This window comes from Pseudochaenichthys georgianus, chromosome 7 (assembly GCF_902827115.2).
Source record: "Pseudochaenichthys georgianus chromosome 7, fPseGeo1.2, whole genome shotgun sequence".
In the NCBI taxonomy this organism is placed as follows: Eukaryota; Metazoa; Chordata; class Actinopteri; order Perciformes; family Channichthyidae; genus Pseudochaenichthys; species Pseudochaenichthys georgianus.
The window spans coordinates 252,294-271,364 of NC_047509.1; the positions used below are offsets into that span (position 1 = coordinate 252,294).

The window sequence follows — 19,071 nt, forward strand, 5'->3', positions numbered from 1 at the left end:
TAACTTATGTATTTTTATTAAAAATAAGCATAATAAACCATTTTTTTAATTTCATGCGCCTAGTTTCATTTTATTTTCAATTTTACTGCTCCCGACCACGCCCTCTCAATGAAACGAAATACTTCGGGAATCTTCGGGTGATGACGAAAACAAAGGAAGACGGGCACAAACATTGGACGAGGCACGAGTATTTTATTATGTTTTCTGGCTGATTTAATGCATCGTTAGTTTGTGTACAACGCCATTTATTGCCTGTCGATTAGGCGACCGGAGGCCTCGCCCTCCGATACTCCGGTACACAGTGTCGAATGGGTACACTACAGTCATCATATAGACATGATAGACTAACAGTACTGTGAGTACAGCCTACACTCGACAGGCAGCCTGGCTAGCCTAGGATTAGGACCATACTACGTCAAAAGACCGATTGGCTCTAGCTGTATATCATGCTAGTATACAATTCATTTAAATGTATTCATGTAATTAATGCCCATACGGCTGTTACATATACAATAATAAATGTGACAAGATAATTTATGTGAACCTGACCCTAGTATGTTATGAAATGTACCCTACATGCAGTCATCCTCGGGCATAGCCATAGGCCTACAGTACATGCATGCCAACGTTTGCAATATATAATATAGCGCCTAGCGTGAGCTATGCTTAGGGACCTACCAGTCAAGATTATGTGTGCGTAGGGGTGCATCATCTGGCGCCTGGTCCTGGTCATCCTCGCCATTGCCCATGCCGTGAACTAACTCCATCACCTCGGGCTCGAACAAATAAGGACGTAATGGTCCATCGTCTGGCTCAATATTCTCACCATCGTCGCTTACTGAACCGGATTCAGATTAAGTTCCTAAAACTACATTTTCGCAGGAAAGCCGAGAGGATGTTTCTGACTCGCTATCATCACTGGATACCTCGTACAATCCTTCTTCTTTGTCTGGTATATTTGCCCTTCCACGTTCATTCTGCATAGACGCCATGGTTTGTTATCGTTTCGTCTTCCTGAGTTTTCCTCACTTCCGGTTTGGCTGAATCGATCATTTCGTTTCTAAAAAAGTTCGGGGAAGCTGCAATGAAGTGCTTCTAACATGCGTAAGGCAATTATTATATTTTTTTAATCAGGTGTGATTGTTTTGGTACGTAATTATGCTTGTATATAAGTTAAAACGAAACTATTTGGGGTTCAATTTCCACTATCCCTTTAACCTTCATCTGTACTTCTGAGATAATGAAGGCATGCATGTTTATAAACATAGAAGTTATTTATGTATTCATTTTATTATTTAATTGTACCTTAATTATTCTACATCGAGCAGCCTTTCATCCGGCAGTAAACATGTGTCTGTATTCCCTGTGTGTCTCAGCTGGAAGCGGCTCAGTTCGATGTCAGCTGGAAGGTCCCCGGCCTGCTGTACTACGCCAAGAGGAACCACCACCCCAAATACGACCTGCGGAGTAAGACACCTGCAGACGAAGCATTGATATATGACTCAGCGTTCGACCCCCTCTGACGCCCCCCCTCTGCCCCTCAGTTAAGAACCCGATCGATGCCAGCGTGCTGCTGACGGAGGCGTCTCTGGCCAGGAAGCAGAGGAAGAGCCACGCCACCTTCATCCCTCTGATGGTCAGCGAGATGCCGCAGGCCGGAGAGCTGGTGGGGCTGGACGCTGAGTTCGTCACCCTGAACCAGGTGAGGGAGATGCTATTGACCCGTGTGATCAGAGCTGGAGAAGGTGCGGCGAGGAGTTTCATAGATACCCTCTATACTTGTTCTCTCTCAACCCATGGGGCAACTATGTTATGTCTTACAGGCTTTTTGAGATTCTTTGCTCCTAAAGCTTATCCTTTCTTTAGCGGTTTCCTGAGATTTCATGAGATTAATATTCATTTTCATGTTTCTTTGGAGGCTTTATCAGATCTTTTAATCCTTTTTTACACATTTTTTGCCCCTTTTACTAAATCTTTAGTGGTTTTTAGAAGTTTTGAGACGGTTTCTTTTTCCTCCTTGTTATAATTTATTTTGTAGTTTTCAGAGGCTTTCTAGGATTCTTCGCTCCTTATGCAATATTGTTATTATTTGTAAGGCATCTTATATGTTTTTGCTGCCTCTACAACATTCGTATTGGTGTCGAGAAGCTTCCGGAGGGTTCTTCTGCTCCTTCAGAGGCTTTCTGAGATGTTTTGCTCCGCTGTGAAATCTGTCTGGTGTCTGTAATAATGTCTGTGTCTGTGTGTGTGTGTGTGTGTGTGTGTGTGTGTGTGTGTGTGTGTGTGTGTGTGTGCAGGAGGAGGCGGAGCTCCGCAGCGACGGCACAAAGTCCACCATCAAACCCAGCCAGATGTCGGTGGCTCGGATCACGTGTGTTCGCGGCCAGGGGGCCAACGAGGGCGTTCCCTTCATCGACGACTACATCTCCACTCAGGAGCAGGTGAGGGACACCGGGGAAGCGGCCCCTGTTTTGAGGCGGTCTTTTTGGGCTCGCCATCTTCTAACGTCACACTCAGTGACACCATATGTATTTGCTGCTCGACTATTGTTTGATGACTCTGCTTCGTTGGCCACATTATCTTAACATCGTAACTTCGCCTCTTGTTTCTTAACTCGCCTACTTTTGATCCACTTAGTTGGGGTTGGTCTCTGTGTCTGCATCTCTCTCTCTCCTGGTGAACTGGTACCTACTCTTTTTCACACACACACACACACACACACACACACACACACACACACACACACACACACACACACACACACACACACACACACACACACACACACACACACACTGCAGGATCATCTGTCACTCGTTCATTCATGGAGGTATATTGTGTCGCTCTGCAGTTTCTGGAAAGTTGTGAATCGAGAATATCGGATAGAAATCAGGAGTTTTTTGCTTTGTTTGCAGAAGCAGAGAGCATCATGGGAAACTTTTCTTTATGATCAGATCTTGATGAATCGTTTTTTTACCGTAAAACATTTCGTAAACTGTCTCTGAAAACCAAATATGCTGTTTCTATGACCCCTATCAGATATCGAAAATGAATGTGCATGTAAACTAGTTCAGTGAACTGACTGAAGGACTCTTTAAAGCAGAGACACTACATACTGATATACAGCTGAACATCAGCAGGAGAGGACTCTTTAAAGCAGAGACACTACACACTGATATACACCTGAACATCAGCAGGAGAGGACTCTTTAAAGTAGAGACACGACATACTGATATACACCTGAACATCAGCAGGAGAGGACTCTTTAAAGTAGAGACACTACATACTGATATACACCTGACCATCAGCAGGAGAGGACTCTTTAAAGTAGAGACACAACATACTGATATACACCTGAACATCAGCAGGAGAGGACTCTTTAAAGTAGAGACACTATATACACCTGAACATCAGCAGGAGAGGACTCTTTAAAGTAGAGACACGACATACTGATATACACCTGAACATCAGCAGGAGAGGACTCTTTAAAGTAGAGACACTACATACTGATATACACCTGAACATCAGCAGGAGAGGACTCTTTAAAGTAGAGACACGACATACTGATATACGCTTGAACATCAGCAGGAGAGGACTCTTTAAAGTAGAGACACTATATACACCTGAACATCAGCAGGAGAGGACTCTTTAAAGTAGAGACACTACATACTGATATACACCTGAACATCAGCAAGAGAGGACTCTTTAAAGTAGAGACACTACATAATGATATACACCTGAACATCAGCAGGAGAGGACTCTTTAAAGTAGAGACACTATATACACCTGAACATCAGCAGGAGAGGACTCTTTAAAGTAGAGACACTACATACTGATATACACCTGAACATCAGCAGGAGAGGACTCTTTAAAGTAGAGACACTACATACTGATATACACCTGAACATCAGCAGGAGAGGACTCTTTAAAGCAGAGACACTACACACTGATATACACCTGAACATCAGCAGGAGAGGACTCTTTAAAGCAGAGACACTACATACTGATATACACCTGAACATCAGCAGGAGAGGACTCTTTAAAGTAGAGACACTACACACTGATATACACCTGAACATCAGCAGGAGAGGACTCTTTAAAGCAGAGACACTACACACTGATATACACCTGAACATCAGCAGGAGAGGACTCTTTAAAGCAGAGACACTACATACTGATATACACCTGAACATCAGCAGGAGAGGACTCTTTAAAGTAGAGACACTACACACTGATATACACCTGAACATCAGCAGGAGAGGACTCTTTAAAGTAGAGACACTACATACTGATATACACCTGAACATCAGCAGGAGAGGACTCTTTAAAGTAGAGACACTACATACTGATATACACCTGAACATCAGCAGGAGAGGACTCTTTAAAGTAGAGACACTACACACTGATATACACCTGAACATCAGCAGGAGAGGACTCTTTAAAGTAGAGACACTTCATACTGATATACACCTGAACATCAGCAGGAGAGGACTCTTTAAAGTATAGACACTACATACTGATATACACCTGAACATCAGCAGGAGAGGACTCTTTAAAGTAGAGACACTACACACTGATATACACCTGAACATCAGCAGGAGAGGACTCTTTAAAGTAGAGACACTACACACTGATATACACCTGAACATCAGCAGGAGAGGACTCTTTAAAGCAGAGACACTACATACTGATATACACCTGAACATCAGCAGGAGAGGACTCTTTAAAGTAGAGACACTACACACTGATATACACCTGAACATCAGCAGGAGAGGACTCTTTAAAGTAGAGACACTACATACTGATATACACCTGAACATCAGCAGGAGAGGACTCTTTAAAGTAGAGACACTACATACTGATATACACCTGAACATCAGCAGGAGAGGACTCTTTAAAGTAGAGACACAACATACTGATATACACCTGAACATCAGCAGGAGAGGACTCTTTAAAGTAGAGACACTACACACTGATATACACCTGAACATCAGCAGGAGAGGACTCTTTAAAGTAGAGACACTACATACTGATATACACCTGAACATCAGCAGGAGAGGACTCTTTAAAGTAGAGACACTACATACTGATATACACCTGAACATCAGCAGGAGAGGACTCTTTAAAGTAGAGACACTACACACTGATATACACCTGAACATCAGCAGGAGAGGACTCTTTAAAGTAGAGACACTTCATACTGATATACACCTGAACATCAGCAGGAGAGGACTCTTTAAAGTATAGACACTACATACTGATATACACCTGAACATCAGCAGGAGAGGACTCTTTAAAGTAGAGACACTACACACTGATATACACCTGAACATCAGCAGGAGAGGACTCTTTAAAGTAGAGACACTACACACTGATATACACCTGAACATCAGCAGGAGAGGACTCTTTAAAGCAGAGACACTACATACTGATATACACCTGAACATCAGCAGGAGAGGACTCTTTAAAGTAGAGACACTACACACTGATATACACCTGAACATCAGCAGGAGAGGACTCTTTAAAGTAGAGACACTACATACTGATATACACCTGAACATCAGCAGGAGAGGACTCTTTAAAGTAGAGACACTACATACTGATATACACCTGAACATCAGCAGGAGAGGACTCTTTAAAGTAGAGACACAACATACTGATATACACCTGAACATCAGCAGGAGAGGACTCTTTAAAGTAGAGACACTACATACTGATATACGCCTGAACATCAGCAGGAGAGGACTCTTTAAAGCAGAGACACTATATACACCCGAACATCAGCAGGAGAGGACTCTTTAAAGTAGAGACACGACATACTGATATACATCTGAACATCAGCAGGAGAGGACTCTTTAAAGTAGAGACACTACATACTGATATACACCTGAACATCAGCAGGAGAGGACTCTTTAAAGTAGAGACACGACATACTGATATACGCCTGAACATCAGCAGGAGAGGACTCTTTAAAGTAGAGACACTATATACACCTGAACATCAGCAGGAGAGGACTCTTTAAAGTAGAGACACTACATACTGATATACACCTGAACATCAGCAAGAGAGGACTCTTTAAAGTAGAGACACTACATAATGATATACACCTGAACATCAGCAGGAGAGGACTCTTTAAAGTAGAGACACTATATACACCTGAACATCAGCAGGAGAGGACTCTTTAAAGTAGAGACACTACATACTGATATACACCTGAACATCAGCAGGGGAGGACTCTTTAAAGTAGAGACACTACATACTGATATACACCTGAACATCAGCAGGAGAGGACTCTTTAAAGTAGAGACACAACATACTGATATACACCTGAACATCAGCAGGAGAGGACTCTTTAAAGTAGAGACACTATATACACCTGAACATCAGCAGGAGAGGACTCTTTAAAGTAGATTCACGACATACTGATATACACCTGAACATCAGCAGGAGAGGACTCTTTAAAGTAGAGACACTACATACTGATATACACCTGAACATCAGCAGGAGAGGACTCTTTAAAGTAGAGACACGACATACTGATATACGCTTGAACATCAGCAGGAGAGGACTCTTTAAAGTAGAGACACTATATACACCTGAACATCAGCAGGAGAGGACTCTTTAAAGTAGAGACACTACATACTGATATACACCTGAACATCAGCAAGAGAGGACTCTTTAAAGTAAAGACACTACATAATGATATACACCTGAACATCAGCAGGAGAGGACTCTTTAAAGTAGAGACACTATATACACCTGAACATCAGCAGGAGAGGACTCTTTAAAGTAGAGACACTACATACTGATATACACCTGAACATCAGCAGGAGAGGACTCTTTAAATAGAGACACTATATACTGATATACACCTGAACATCAGCAGGGGAGGACTCTTTAAAGTAGAGAAACTATATAGACCTGAACATCAGCAGGAGAGGACTCTTTAAAGTAGAGACACGACATACTGATATACACCTGAACATCAGCAGGAGAGGACTCTTTAAAGTAGAGACACTACATACTGATATACACCTGACCATCAGCAGGAGAGGACTCTTTAAAGTAGAGACACAACATACTGATATACACCTGAACATCAGCAGGAGAGGACTCTTTAAAGTAGAGACACTATATACACCTGAACATCAGCAGGAGAGGACTCTTTAAAGTAGATTCACGACATACTGATATACACCTGAACATCAGCAGGAGAGGACTCTTTAAAGTAGAGACACTACATACTGATATACACCTGAACATCAGCAGGAGAGGACTCTTTAAAGTAGAGACACGACATACTGATATACGCTTGAACATCAGCAGGAGAGGACTCTTTAAAGTAGAGACACTATATACACCTGAACATCAGCAGGAGAGGACTCTTTAAAGTAGAGACACTACATACTGATATACACCTGAACATCAGCAAGAGAGGACTCTTTAAAGTAGAGACACTACATAATGATATACACCTGAACATCAGCAGGAGAGGACTCTTTAAAGTAGAGACACTATATACACCTGAACATCAGCAGGAGAGGACTCTTTAAAGTAGAGACACTACATACTGATATACACCTGAACATCAGCAGGAGAGGACTCTTTAAAGTAGAGACACTACATACTGATATACACCTGAACATTAGCAGGAGAGGACTCTTTAAAGTAGATACACTACATACTGATATACACCTGCACATCAGCAGGAGAGAACTCTTTAAAGTAGAGACACTACATACTGATATACAGTTGAACATCAGCAGGAGAGGACTCTTTAAAGTAGAGACACTACATACTGATATACACCTGAACATCAGCAGGAGAGGACTCTTTAAAGTAGATACACTACATACTGATATACACCTGAACATCAGCCGGAGAGGACTCTTTAAAGTAGAGACACTACATACTGATATACACCTGAACATCAGCAGGAGAGGACTCTTTAAAGTAGATACACTACATACTGATATACACCTGACCATCAGCGGGAGAGGACTCTTTAAAGTAGAGACACAACATACTGATATACACCTGAACGTCAGCGGGAGAGGACTCTTTAAAGTAGAGACACTACATACTGATATACACCTGCACATCAGCAGGAGAGAACTCTTTAAAGTAGAGACACTACATACTGATATACAGTTGAACATCAGCAGGAGAGGACTCTTTAAAGTAGAGACACTACATACTGATATACAGTTGAACATCAGCAGGAGAGGACTCTTTAAAGTAGAGACACTACATACTGATATACACCTGAACATCAGCAGGAGAGGACTCTTTAAAGTAGATACACTACATACTGATATACACCTGAACATCAGCCGGAGAGGACTCTTTAAAGTAGAGACACTACATACTGATATACACCTGAACATCAGCAGGAGAGGACTCTTTAAAGTAGATACACTACATACTGATATACACCTGACCATCAGCAGGAGAGGACTCTTTAAAGTAGAGACACAACATACTGATATACACCTGAACGTCAGCGGGAGAGGACTCTTTAAAGTAGAGACACTACATACTGATATACACCTGAACATCAGCAGGAGAGGACTCTTTAAAGTAGAGACACTACATACTGATATACACCTGAACATCAGCAGGAGAGGACTCTTTAAAGTAGAGACACTACATACTGATATACACCTGAACATCAGCAGGAGAGGACTCTTTAAAGTAGAGACACTACATGCTGATATACACCTGAACATCAGCAGGAGAGGACTCTTTAAAGTAGAGACACTACATACTGATATACACCTGAACATCAGCAGGAGAGGACTCTTTAAAGTAGATACACTACATACTGATATACACCTGACCATCAGCAGGAGAGGACTCTTTAAAGTAGAGACACAACATACTGATATACACCTGAACGTCAGCGGGAGAGGACTCTTTAAAGTAGAGACACTACATACTGATATACACCTGAACATCAGCAGGAGAGGACTCTTTAAAGTAGAGACACTACATGCTGATATACACCTGAACATCAGCAGGAGAGGACTCTTTAAAGTAGAGACACTACATACTGATATACAGCTGAACATCAGCAGGAGAGGACTCTTTAAAGTAGAGACACTACATACTGATATACACCTGCACATCATCAGGAGAGGACTCTTTAAAGTAGAGACACTACATGCTGTTGTACACCTGAACATCAGCAGGAGAGGACTCTTTAAAGTAGAGACACTACATGCTGATATACACCTGAACATCAGCAGGAGAGGACTCTTTAAAGTAGAGACACTACATGCTGATATACACCTGAACATCAGCAGGAGAGGACTCTTTAAAGTAGAGACACTACATGCTGATATACACCTGAACATCAGCAGGAGAGGACTCTTTAAAGTAGAGACACTACATGCTGATATACACCTGAACATCAGCAGGAGAGGACTCTTTAAAGTAGAGACACTACATGCTGATATACACCTGAACATCAGCAGGAGAGGACTCTTTAAAGTAGAGACACTACATGCTGATATACACCTGAACATCAGCAGGAGAGGACTCTTTAAAGTAGAGACACTACATACTGATATACACCTGAACATCAGCAGGAGAGGACTCTTTAAAGTAGAGACACTACATACTGATGAAGGAGACACGGGAAGAGCAGGAGCTTTGATGTCAAACACTGATGGTTTATTTGGAGCTTCGGCCGGAGGATTCACAAGTCCAAGAGCCAGAGGTTCTGACTTCACGGTAGAGTTGCCACGTCAATTCTGGAGCGCCTCTCTCTCGTCAGCCCATTTAACTGGTTTCAGAGAGTAATCAAGGTATTTGAGAAGATAGCCTAAACAGTTGGGAACACTGAGCTACTTGCGTCTGACACTTATGGCCTCGAAGATTTCACCCCTTGGAGTCCACAAACACATTGAAGGAAGCGTCCCAGTGCACCCACAACAATACACCATCTGTGACCTAGGGTTGCCATGGGAACAACAACATTATGGCCGATCTCCTTAAAGGAGATAACAGACGTCAGGGTTGGTCACGCACGTCATATCTAGGAGTCTAGGACACTTATTTCCCCAGCAGATCGGCCCCTTCTTTAAACCCTAACTCCCCTCTGCGTGTCTCCCTGCAGGTGGTGGACTACCTGACTCAGTATTCTGGAATAAAACCCGGAGACCTGGACGCTAAGATCTCCTCGAAGCACCTGACCACGCTGAAGTCTACGTACCTGAAGCTCAGGTTCCTCATCGACACCGGCGTGCGCTTCGTGGGTCACGGCCTGCAGAAAGACTTCCGAGTCATCAACCTGCTGGTGAGTCAAACACAACCCGAGACCAATCAGTGTCGAGGGAATAATGAAGATAATACAGCGATAAACGCAAGCGGCATGTTGGCTCCTACAGGAACATCAGAGCTCCAGCTACACCTTTCCTCTTCAAGCATTACATTTAGTTTTGTTGTTGTTGTTGTTTTGAAGGTCCTCAAAGATCAGGTGGTGGACACGGTGCACTTGTTCCATCTTCCTCGCAAAAGGATGATTTCTCTGAGGTTCCTCGCCTGGTACTTCCTGGGTAAGTTAGGGCGCCTATTGTCCTTTCTTTTGTAGTGAATGATGTCTGACCTTTACTTTTCCACGGTCTGTGTTTATCGTGAGTCTTTAGTTCACTCTCGTTGTTTAGTTTATTTAAATCATCCTGAAATATCAACGACACAAAGATAGAAATATGCGAGTGAAAGCCACAGAAGTAAGACATGACATAGTGCCGTAGTAGTAAGTCGAGATGCAGGGCGTACTACTACTTTATTATCGATGAAGCTAGCCAGTAGTCGTAGATAAGTCATTCAAATGAACCCCACCTTCAGAAAGTACGACTTGAATTCATTAACGCAACAATTACGTTTGAAATGCATTTATTAGGGTAAACCCCTTGAGATCTCGTTTTCAAGGGACAGCATGTAACTGAGTATTTTTCTCTGCAGGATATGCTCCAAACTCCTCACAGTGTTCTTAGTGTTAATGCATCCATTTTGTTTTACATCTGGCAGATATAAATATATATCACACTTGAACAACTTTCTGCTCGTTTTGCACTTTCTGTTTCGATGCGTTTTGTTGTCTCACTTTATGATGTCATAACGATGTTTTGTCTTGTGTAACCAAGGTAACCCCCCCCTTATCACCTGAATCTCCTCCTAGAGCTCCATTGAGTTCTTTGTAACCAGATGTCTCTCAGAGGGGCGTGGGGAGGGGCTCCTTATTTTCATCTAAAGTAACAGACAGAGAATCAGCACTTTGGAAACAGGGCTGAAACAGAGGGGATTATGGGTAATGCTGCCATGTTCTGTTTGGTGTTTCAGCCAATCAGAGACAGGCTCTGGATATATCTGAGATTATATATTGATGAAGAGGGGACCTTTAAGTTGAATTTCCACCACAGTTGTAGTCCGGATGCTACTGTCTTGTACTCTGTGCGATGCCAGTAAAGTGTAACCCCCCCCCCCCCTGTGTGTGTGCAGAGCTGAACATCCAGGGCGAGACCCACGACAGTATCGAGGACGCCCGCACGGCGCTGGCGCTCTACAGGAAGTACCTGGAGCTGAGCCGCGGGGGGGGCAACGACGAGGTGAGGAAGGTCCTGAAGGGGCTGTACGAGAAGGGGAGGCAGCTGGACTGGAAGGCGCCCGAGAGCGAGCCCCAGGACCCCCCCCAAGGTACAAAGGGAACTCTTTGTTTATTGGTTTCTCCCACACATATACAGGAGAACATACAGAGTACACATATACAGGAGAACATACAGAGTACACATATACAGGAGAACATACAGAGTACACATATACAGGAGAACATACAGAGTACACATATACAGGAGAACATACAGAGTACACATATACAGGAGAACATACAGAGTACACATATACAGGAGAACATACAGAGTACACATATACAGGAGAACATACAGAGTACACATATACAGGAGAACATACAGAGTACACATATACAGGAGAACATACAGAGTACACATATACAGGAGAACATACAGAAAAGAAATACAAAACAATCGTGATGACACAAAAAAGACCATTACAGTAATGTGTGTGTGTGTGTGTGTGTGTGTGTGTGTGTGTGTGTGTGTGTGTGTGTGTGTGTGTGTGTCCTCCGCAGGTGCCGCTGTGTTTCCCTCGGTGATGGGCCTCTGAGCCTCCTCACACACTCGCTCCTCACTTTGTGTATTTGTATTTCTGACTGTTGTTGTTGTCCTCAGTTTGGTAAACAAACTGTTTAAATCATGTCAACATGTGAGCTGCTCCTCCGGACAGGAAGAGGACATCTGTTCTTGATTTGGAATCTTTTTTTAAAGAAAATACATCATGTGTTTTGGTGCCTGTAAATAAATAAACGGATCAAGATGAGCGCTACGAGGTGTTCGTGTTTATTGCAAAGAACTGGGGACATCTGTATTTCATGGTTTACATAAAACAGGATTAGTAAAGTATTTTGGAATTGAGAAAAAACGACAGTTAATATTTATTTTACGTTATGTCACAGTATAGGATGTGGAGAACATTTGAAAAAAGTCATGACATAGTATGCTATAGTATTTCGAAATGTAATCATAGTATATTATGGTCGAAAATATCCCCAAAAAAAGTAATAGTCTAGTACTTTTTAAAGAAAATACATGTTTTTTGATGAATGTAAATAAACAGACGGATCAAGAGAAGCACTAGAAGGCGTTTGTGTTTATTACAAGCTACCGGGGTGATATGTTGTTACGTTCCCTCCTGGACTGGGGCACGAAGGGAAGTAGCAAAATATATAATAACCGGGAGAGAGGAAACTGATTTGTGAAGCCACAAGATGGTCTTTTGGTTAGTAAAGGAAAAGGAGGCTCACCAGCAAACTTGACAAACCCAAAACAACAGTAAACCAAGACCCAGGGCCCTTTCTCATTTCATCAAATCCCCCTCCTCGACTCCTCGGTCCTCCGGTAGTGACCCGGAAATGAATTTTAGCGCGCCATGTTGAAGGACATCCCATTTCTCTAAATGCACGTCGAGGACCGAGCATCGAGCATCGAGGAGGCTCTCTGGAGGAGCTCAAACCGAGGAGACACTGATGGGTCCTCCACGGCTCCTTCGCGGATGCATTTCCGGGAACAGAGATGTTTCAAAGAGTCGTGACGCACGGCCGGACTTATCTCAGCCAATGACAGCTCTGCATGCATCCCCTGGATATTATTTTATTAACTGCTTTCATCGCGACGCGATGTTTACAGAGAGAACAGCTGTGAGGTCCGTGCAGAAAGCAGAGCAGTGTGTATAATATATATCACTCAGTACAACAGGCCTACTCTCTTTATTTGCTTTAGTTTAGTAGATATCTACAAACAAAGAGTCGATATTTTTCTAAAACCATTTAGTGCTTCACAATAAAATACACAACGGCTGTAGCCTGTTTTAGGAGCTGTATGTGCGTGTGTGTGTGTGTGGTACAGTGTGTAGGTGTGTGTGGTACAGTGTGTGCGTAGATGCAGCGGACAGACAGCTGTCAGTTGGTTTGGTGTCCTCTGCTTACTTTTAATACTTGTAAATACAACTTTTGGCCCGTCATTTATTTCCCTCATTGTAGCGACCAGAGAGAGGGGGGGGGGATATATCCAGTATCTGATAGTGTTACGAGTTATGAGAGTGCTCTGTTTGATTCTGAAATTGTATTTATTTATATAAATATATACACATATGTGTGTGTGCGTGTCCACATCTGTAGCCTGTTATTGTCTCATTATACCGCACTGTGAATGAATCAAAGTAAATATAGAAGTCATCATGAACACATCTGTCCATCAGACAGAGGGCTGCTGCCTTCTGTCATCATTAATGGACGTCTCTTTAAAATGACCGCTCAGAGGAGAGGAGTTCTCATTTCTCTAACCGCCTGCTGCTTCCCCTCCTCTCTCCTCGGCTCGCATCTCCTGTGGGTGGGACTAAGTATCGAGGATAGGAGTCGAGGAGGGGAGTTCGAGAAATGAGAAAGGGCCGAGGTCAGAACTTCTACAAGTTGCACGTCCAACACAGACAACAAAACACTGCTGCACAGATCACCCACTGCCATCCATGCAGCTCGCAGGAGAAGGAAGGGAGACGGCAGCCTTCCTCAGGTCCTTTATGGAGGCCCTGGTTGGGGATTGGGAGCACCTGAGGGAGACGGAGAGGGGGAGAGACACGAGCACCCACTACGGCACGTAACATGTATTTCATGATTTACATAAATGAATAGTAAAGTAAGAAACAATCTGAAAACATTCTTAGTGAAGTATGTCGAATTAAATGACATATAGTATTCCGAAAAATTGAAAATATAGTGCATCAAAAATATCCGGAAAAAGTCAGTACGTCGAGAAAGAAAAGGCTGATCTTCTCTGATCGCTGTATTAATAATAAAGTCTGCACTGAAGTGAACATTTTAAGAATATCAAATAAAGTAAATCAAAAACTAACCAATCAGAATCACTCACCAAAGACCGAAGTGTGCGGCGTTAACGACTAATGAGAATAACGCAACTATAAACAGGAGCATTTTGGCTCCAACACATTCATCCTGTTTAATGTGATATTCTCTAAAACTAAAGATATTATTCAGTCATATTTCTTCCCCGAAACAGTTTCGGCTGCTTATTGTTGGACAGAAAGGCCTTAGTGATGCTGTATATTAAGAGTTTCATCTTGTCTGTGTATAGAAAATACTAAAAATACGCCATTACTTTTTTTGACATACGAAAATATGTGGAAAAAAGTCAGTATACTATTATAACGGAAACAACCAATCACAAGTGTGTGCGGTGTTCACAAATAATGAGAATAATAAAACACCGGAGCATTTTGGCTCCAACAACAACAACAACAACAACAACCAAATCACACATTTAACCTGTTTGATGTAATATTTCTTCCTTGAAACAGGGGGTGTTTCTCAATGTCGAGGAAGGCGCCTCCAGAGCCACTATTTCAAGGATGCTACGTCATCGAGTCCCGCCGAAGGACCTTTCCAATGTCCAGGATGCTTGGAATTCTACCGAGGCCGGCACATGTGTATCCCATGGTGTGTCCTCCGCGGTCTTAAAATCCCCACAATGCTTTGCGCGCAGACCAATTTCCAAAATCTTTAAGGCGGGGCCTCTCATATGACACACGCTTGCTAGCTTGTCCCATTCTTCGTCCTCCGAGGCTAGGAAGGATTCTTGCCTCGCTTCTAAAGGACCTGATTCGGAAGACATGTCCTACCAAGGAAGCGTCCTCGACATTGAGAAACACCCAGTCTACTTTCTTACTGTTGGGACATAAATGACTTAATTATGTTGTTTATTAAGAGCTTGATCTTAGTTTTCTTTCACATTTTCAACATTATTTCCACTTTTAAAACAGAATTTAATCAAAAAATAAAACACACAGTCAGTATTGCAAACCGTTTATTCGTAGTAAATGAAAAGTGTGCAATTCAGTGAATGGAGAGAAAGGAGAGAGGGGGGGGGCGGTCGATGTCTTTGGTCCATAACTCGGGTGGGGGGTCAATGGATCAGTGTATGGGGGGGGGGGGGTGAGACAAGAAAAGGCACTTTGAGTTTACAGTTGTCTCAGAAAGGAGGACCTCGTGATGCCTCATGAATATCACATACAGAACGCCCCATGTGAGCGCACACTGACAGCTACACTTAGATGTATATACAGGAGAGAAGGTGAACAGGAAGTAGATGAAGAAGAGGGAGGGGGGGGGGTCATCTTTACAGGCTGTGCGGAGGAAAAGGAAAAGGCAGCAGCTTAAAAAAACAAAACAGGACGAAATAATTTTTCTTTGGCGATGAATTAATATTCCTACAGGTTGGAATGTGAAACTAAAAAAGTGGTTAAAGTGTAAAAACATAAAGACAGCTCGATTTGAGTCTTTGTGAACAAAACAACTGGAATAAATGTGTTTATCAAACTGCAGACTCGACATCGCCACCGGGGAGAGGACTCAAAGGAATAGTTTGACATTTTTAGGAAAGACATTTGTCTCTTTCTAAGCTGGATCTCTAACGGAGAGATGGGGGCATTTTTTCGTTTTTTGCGTCACTCACAGGAGGATTACGAAAAACATGTCCCTCCGATTCTCATGAAATTGAAATCAAAGCTTAAGCATTAACTACGGGAGAAGTGATTGCATTTTGGGGCTGATTCAAATTAAGGAGCTTTGTTTTTTCACTTATGGAAATGGAGTTGATTGACGTCGGCGCTCGCTGATAGCCCTTTGAGTTAGAGAGAGTTTCTCGGTTTAAAAATGAAATTGAAACCCATTAGATGAAACGGAAACCACCCAAGTTTTCTAGATGTAATTGGGAAAATATCGTCGGAAAAAGGAAACAAAAAAAGTCGTTACAGTTCTGCAACGAAGACGAGATTCATGCGTCAAAAACTTCATGAAAAATCCTCAAAATGCCGAACTATTCCTCGACTTTAATTCTCTCCACACAATTAACTACAAATAATAACTCTTTAAATCTCAAATGAGAACAAAACTCTCCCTTCGGTCAGGGGAACTAAAGAAGAGGAAGAAAATAATATTATAACTTCAGTTTCTTAACGAGTGGAAGGAAGACGACAGTATCATCATGTAAACAGCCTGCGTGAACAAAACTACAGGAGAGGAGAGAGTCCTTCAGACGAGAGCAAACGGCAGCTTCCTGTTCCTCAAACTCACGGCTTGATTCTGAGTTTGCCTCATTCACATATGGGATTATAAAAGGAGAAGGGTATATTAGTCTAAAGTACCGTCATGATGCAGCCGCCTGGAGGGAAAAGGCAAACGTGATTCTCTCCGTGACAAAAAGGCAAGCATGATTTAAATATGTGCAGAGGAACGGAGACGACGACAGTGTGATAGAAAGATTGACTGTAAGATGCTAGCTTAGCTTAGCATAAAGAAATGGACGCAACTAGCTCTGATTGACTCAAAACGAGGACTGTAACTGATACATAAATGTTTTCTCATTTCCCTTTACCAATTCAGTCAATACGTCCACATTACTGATTATCATTCATCTAAATTACGTAAATATTGAGTCAAAGCAACCCTACAATATCCTCACAATTATAAGGGATGATATTAGAAATATATTGGTGTTTGATTTCCCTCAGTGCCCAGCCCTGACCTAACGAGGACGCGGAGGAAGCTTCAAGTCTGGAGGATGAATGGCGGATGAACAGGCGTCTCTACAGCTGACGGAATAATGTAAACGTGTTTCTATTCTTCATTGAAAGGAGTTAGTAAAGGGTAGGGAGGGTGGGGGGTTTAATGGTGGAGGGGGGGGGGGGGGTGTTACCGGGCAGGTTAGTAGATGGGTTTTGATTCAGCTTTTTCACGTTTTTCTTTTTCTTCTAATGTTATGGTCCGCGGAGTCCTCTGAGGCAGCCCATTGGAGGTGAAGGAGGGGGCGGGGCCTCTGTGGGGGGGCTGCGAGGGGCCGGGGGGGCCGCCGTCACTCTGGTGCTGTCGGTGGTTCGGCCGGGCGAAGTTCCTGTCTTGATACGAGGCGCCGTTATATCGCTGAGCCCCCGAGTGATAACCCTGTCCCTGGAAGGTGCGCCGGTTACCCTGGAAAATCTGAGAAGGGGGGGGGGGGGGGGGGGGGGGGGGGGGGTAGTATATCAGGTGTATATCAGCATGTAGTGTCTCTACTTTAAAGAGTCCTCTCCTGCTGATGTTCAGGTGTATATCAGTATGTAGTGTCTCTACTTTAAAGAGTCCTCTCCTGCTGATGTTCAGGTGTATATCAGTATGTAGTGCCTCTACTTTAAAGAGTCCTCTCCTGCTGATGTTCAGGTGTATATCAGTATGTAGTGTCTCTGCTTTAAAGAGTCCTCTCCTGCTGATGTTCAGCTGTATATCAGTATGTAGTGTCTCTACTTTAAAGAGTCCTCTCCTGCTGATGTTCAGGTGTATATCAGTATGTAGTGTCTCTACTTTAAAGAGTGCTCTCCTGCTGATGTTCAGCTGTATATCAGTATGTAGTGTCTCTACTTTAAAGAGTCCTCTCCTGCTGATGTTCAGGTGTATATCAGTATGTGGTGTCTCTACTTTAAAGAGTCCTCTCCTGCTGATGTTCAGGTGTATATCAGTATGTGGTGTCTCTACTTTAAAGAGTCCTCTCCTGCTGATGTTCAGGTGTATATCAGTATGTAGTGTCTCTATTTTAAAGAGTCCTCTCCTGCTGATATTCAGGGTATATTTTTTAAAGTGATCTCACCTGTTTGTTTGGGGGGGGGGCGGTGGTTGTTGGGGGGGCTCGTGGTCTGGGAGGGGGGTGTTTCTCCGAAGGGGGGGCTGGCGACGGACGACGTGGAGCTGCAGCGGGATCGGTTTGAATACCCTGTGTTGGGATGGTAAACTGAGAGAAAGAAAGGAAATGAGAAACAGCACCTCAAATACTAACGAAGCAAAGTCATATTTGGATTATGTAAAAATGTATTCAGCCTCACATGATATGAATATAATAAATTAACACGGTTTCAATCCTCGGTTTCAATCTAAATGCATTTCCAGAAACGTCCAGTAGGTGGAGCTGTGTTGCAAAGAATCATATTCTGTCTAGTCTTAGATATACATTCAATATATTTAAACAATATTAATATATGACTTAGCGTTTTAGCTCAGGTTGAATGTTTTGCAAATCATTTGGACTGATATGACAGTTCAAGAGGGGAAATGCAATCTGTTTAATATTACGTGTAAACAATAATTAATTCAGACAAACATTGTTCCTTTGCCTCCTGCAGTATAGGTGACGCAAGTTATGTAACATTCAGATTAGTTCATCAAGCCTAAGAAAAAACTATTTCTAAAAAACGAAACTTAACTGGAAAGAGTAAACGCTCTGTAAACAAACCACACACAAGTTCATAATCAATATCAATTGATAATCAAACTGTGGATCTAACTTTTATTAAACATTGACATTATGCATCTGTAGTTCTTGATTTGTGTGGAATATATTTTGTATGAGGAGTCATTTCTGAGAGGTTCCCTTTACTAAGAAAGAAACTGATGAA

General features: G+C 42.7%; 2 protein-coding genes across 7 annotated transcripts in view; one reads left to right on the forward strand and one right to left on the reverse strand.

Annotated features, from left to right (window-relative positions):
• The window catches only part of pan2 (poly(A) specific ribonuclease subunit PAN2), a 25,858-nt gene extending 13,459 nt beyond the window's left edge, over window positions 1–12,399 (forward strand). The window contains exons 8-15 of the mRNA XM_034087222.1: window positions 264–294; window positions 1,377–1,467; window positions 1,545–1,702; window positions 2,298–2,441; window positions 10,121–10,300; window positions 10,466–10,559; window positions 11,506–11,700; window positions 12,152–12,399. Of these exons, the coding sequence (XP_033943113.1) occupies window positions 264–294; window positions 1,377–1,467; window positions 1,545–1,702; window positions 2,298–2,441; window positions 10,121–10,300; window positions 10,466–10,559; window positions 11,506–11,700; window positions 12,152–12,186 (928 nt within the window). The 3' untranslated portion in view covers window positions 12,187–12,399. The remainder of the gene's footprint in view (window positions 1–263; window positions 295–1,376; window positions 1,468–1,544; window positions 1,703–2,297; window positions 2,442–10,120; window positions 10,301–10,465; window positions 10,560–11,505; window positions 11,701–12,151) is intronic.
• A 3,039-nt stretch (window positions 12,400–15,438) lies between these two features.
• Window positions 15,439–19,071, reverse strand: part of spats2 (spermatogenesis associated serine rich 2) — a 33,176-nt gene continuing 29,543 nt past the window's right edge. For 5 of the 6 annotated variants that reach the window (XM_034086428.2, XM_034086430.2, XM_034086432.2 and 2 more), the window contains 2 exons: window positions 18,270–18,410; window positions 17,517–17,626 (listed from right to left, as the gene is read on the reverse strand). In XM_034086428.2, coding sequence (XP_033942319.1) covers window positions 17,613–17,626; window positions 18,270–18,410 — 155 coding nt within the window. In that variant the 3' untranslated portion in view covers window positions 17,517–17,612. Of the gene's footprint in view, window positions 17,634–18,269; window positions 18,411–19,071 lie in introns of all 6 variants that reach the window. The other variant, XM_034086434.1, reaches the window with a different exon arrangement.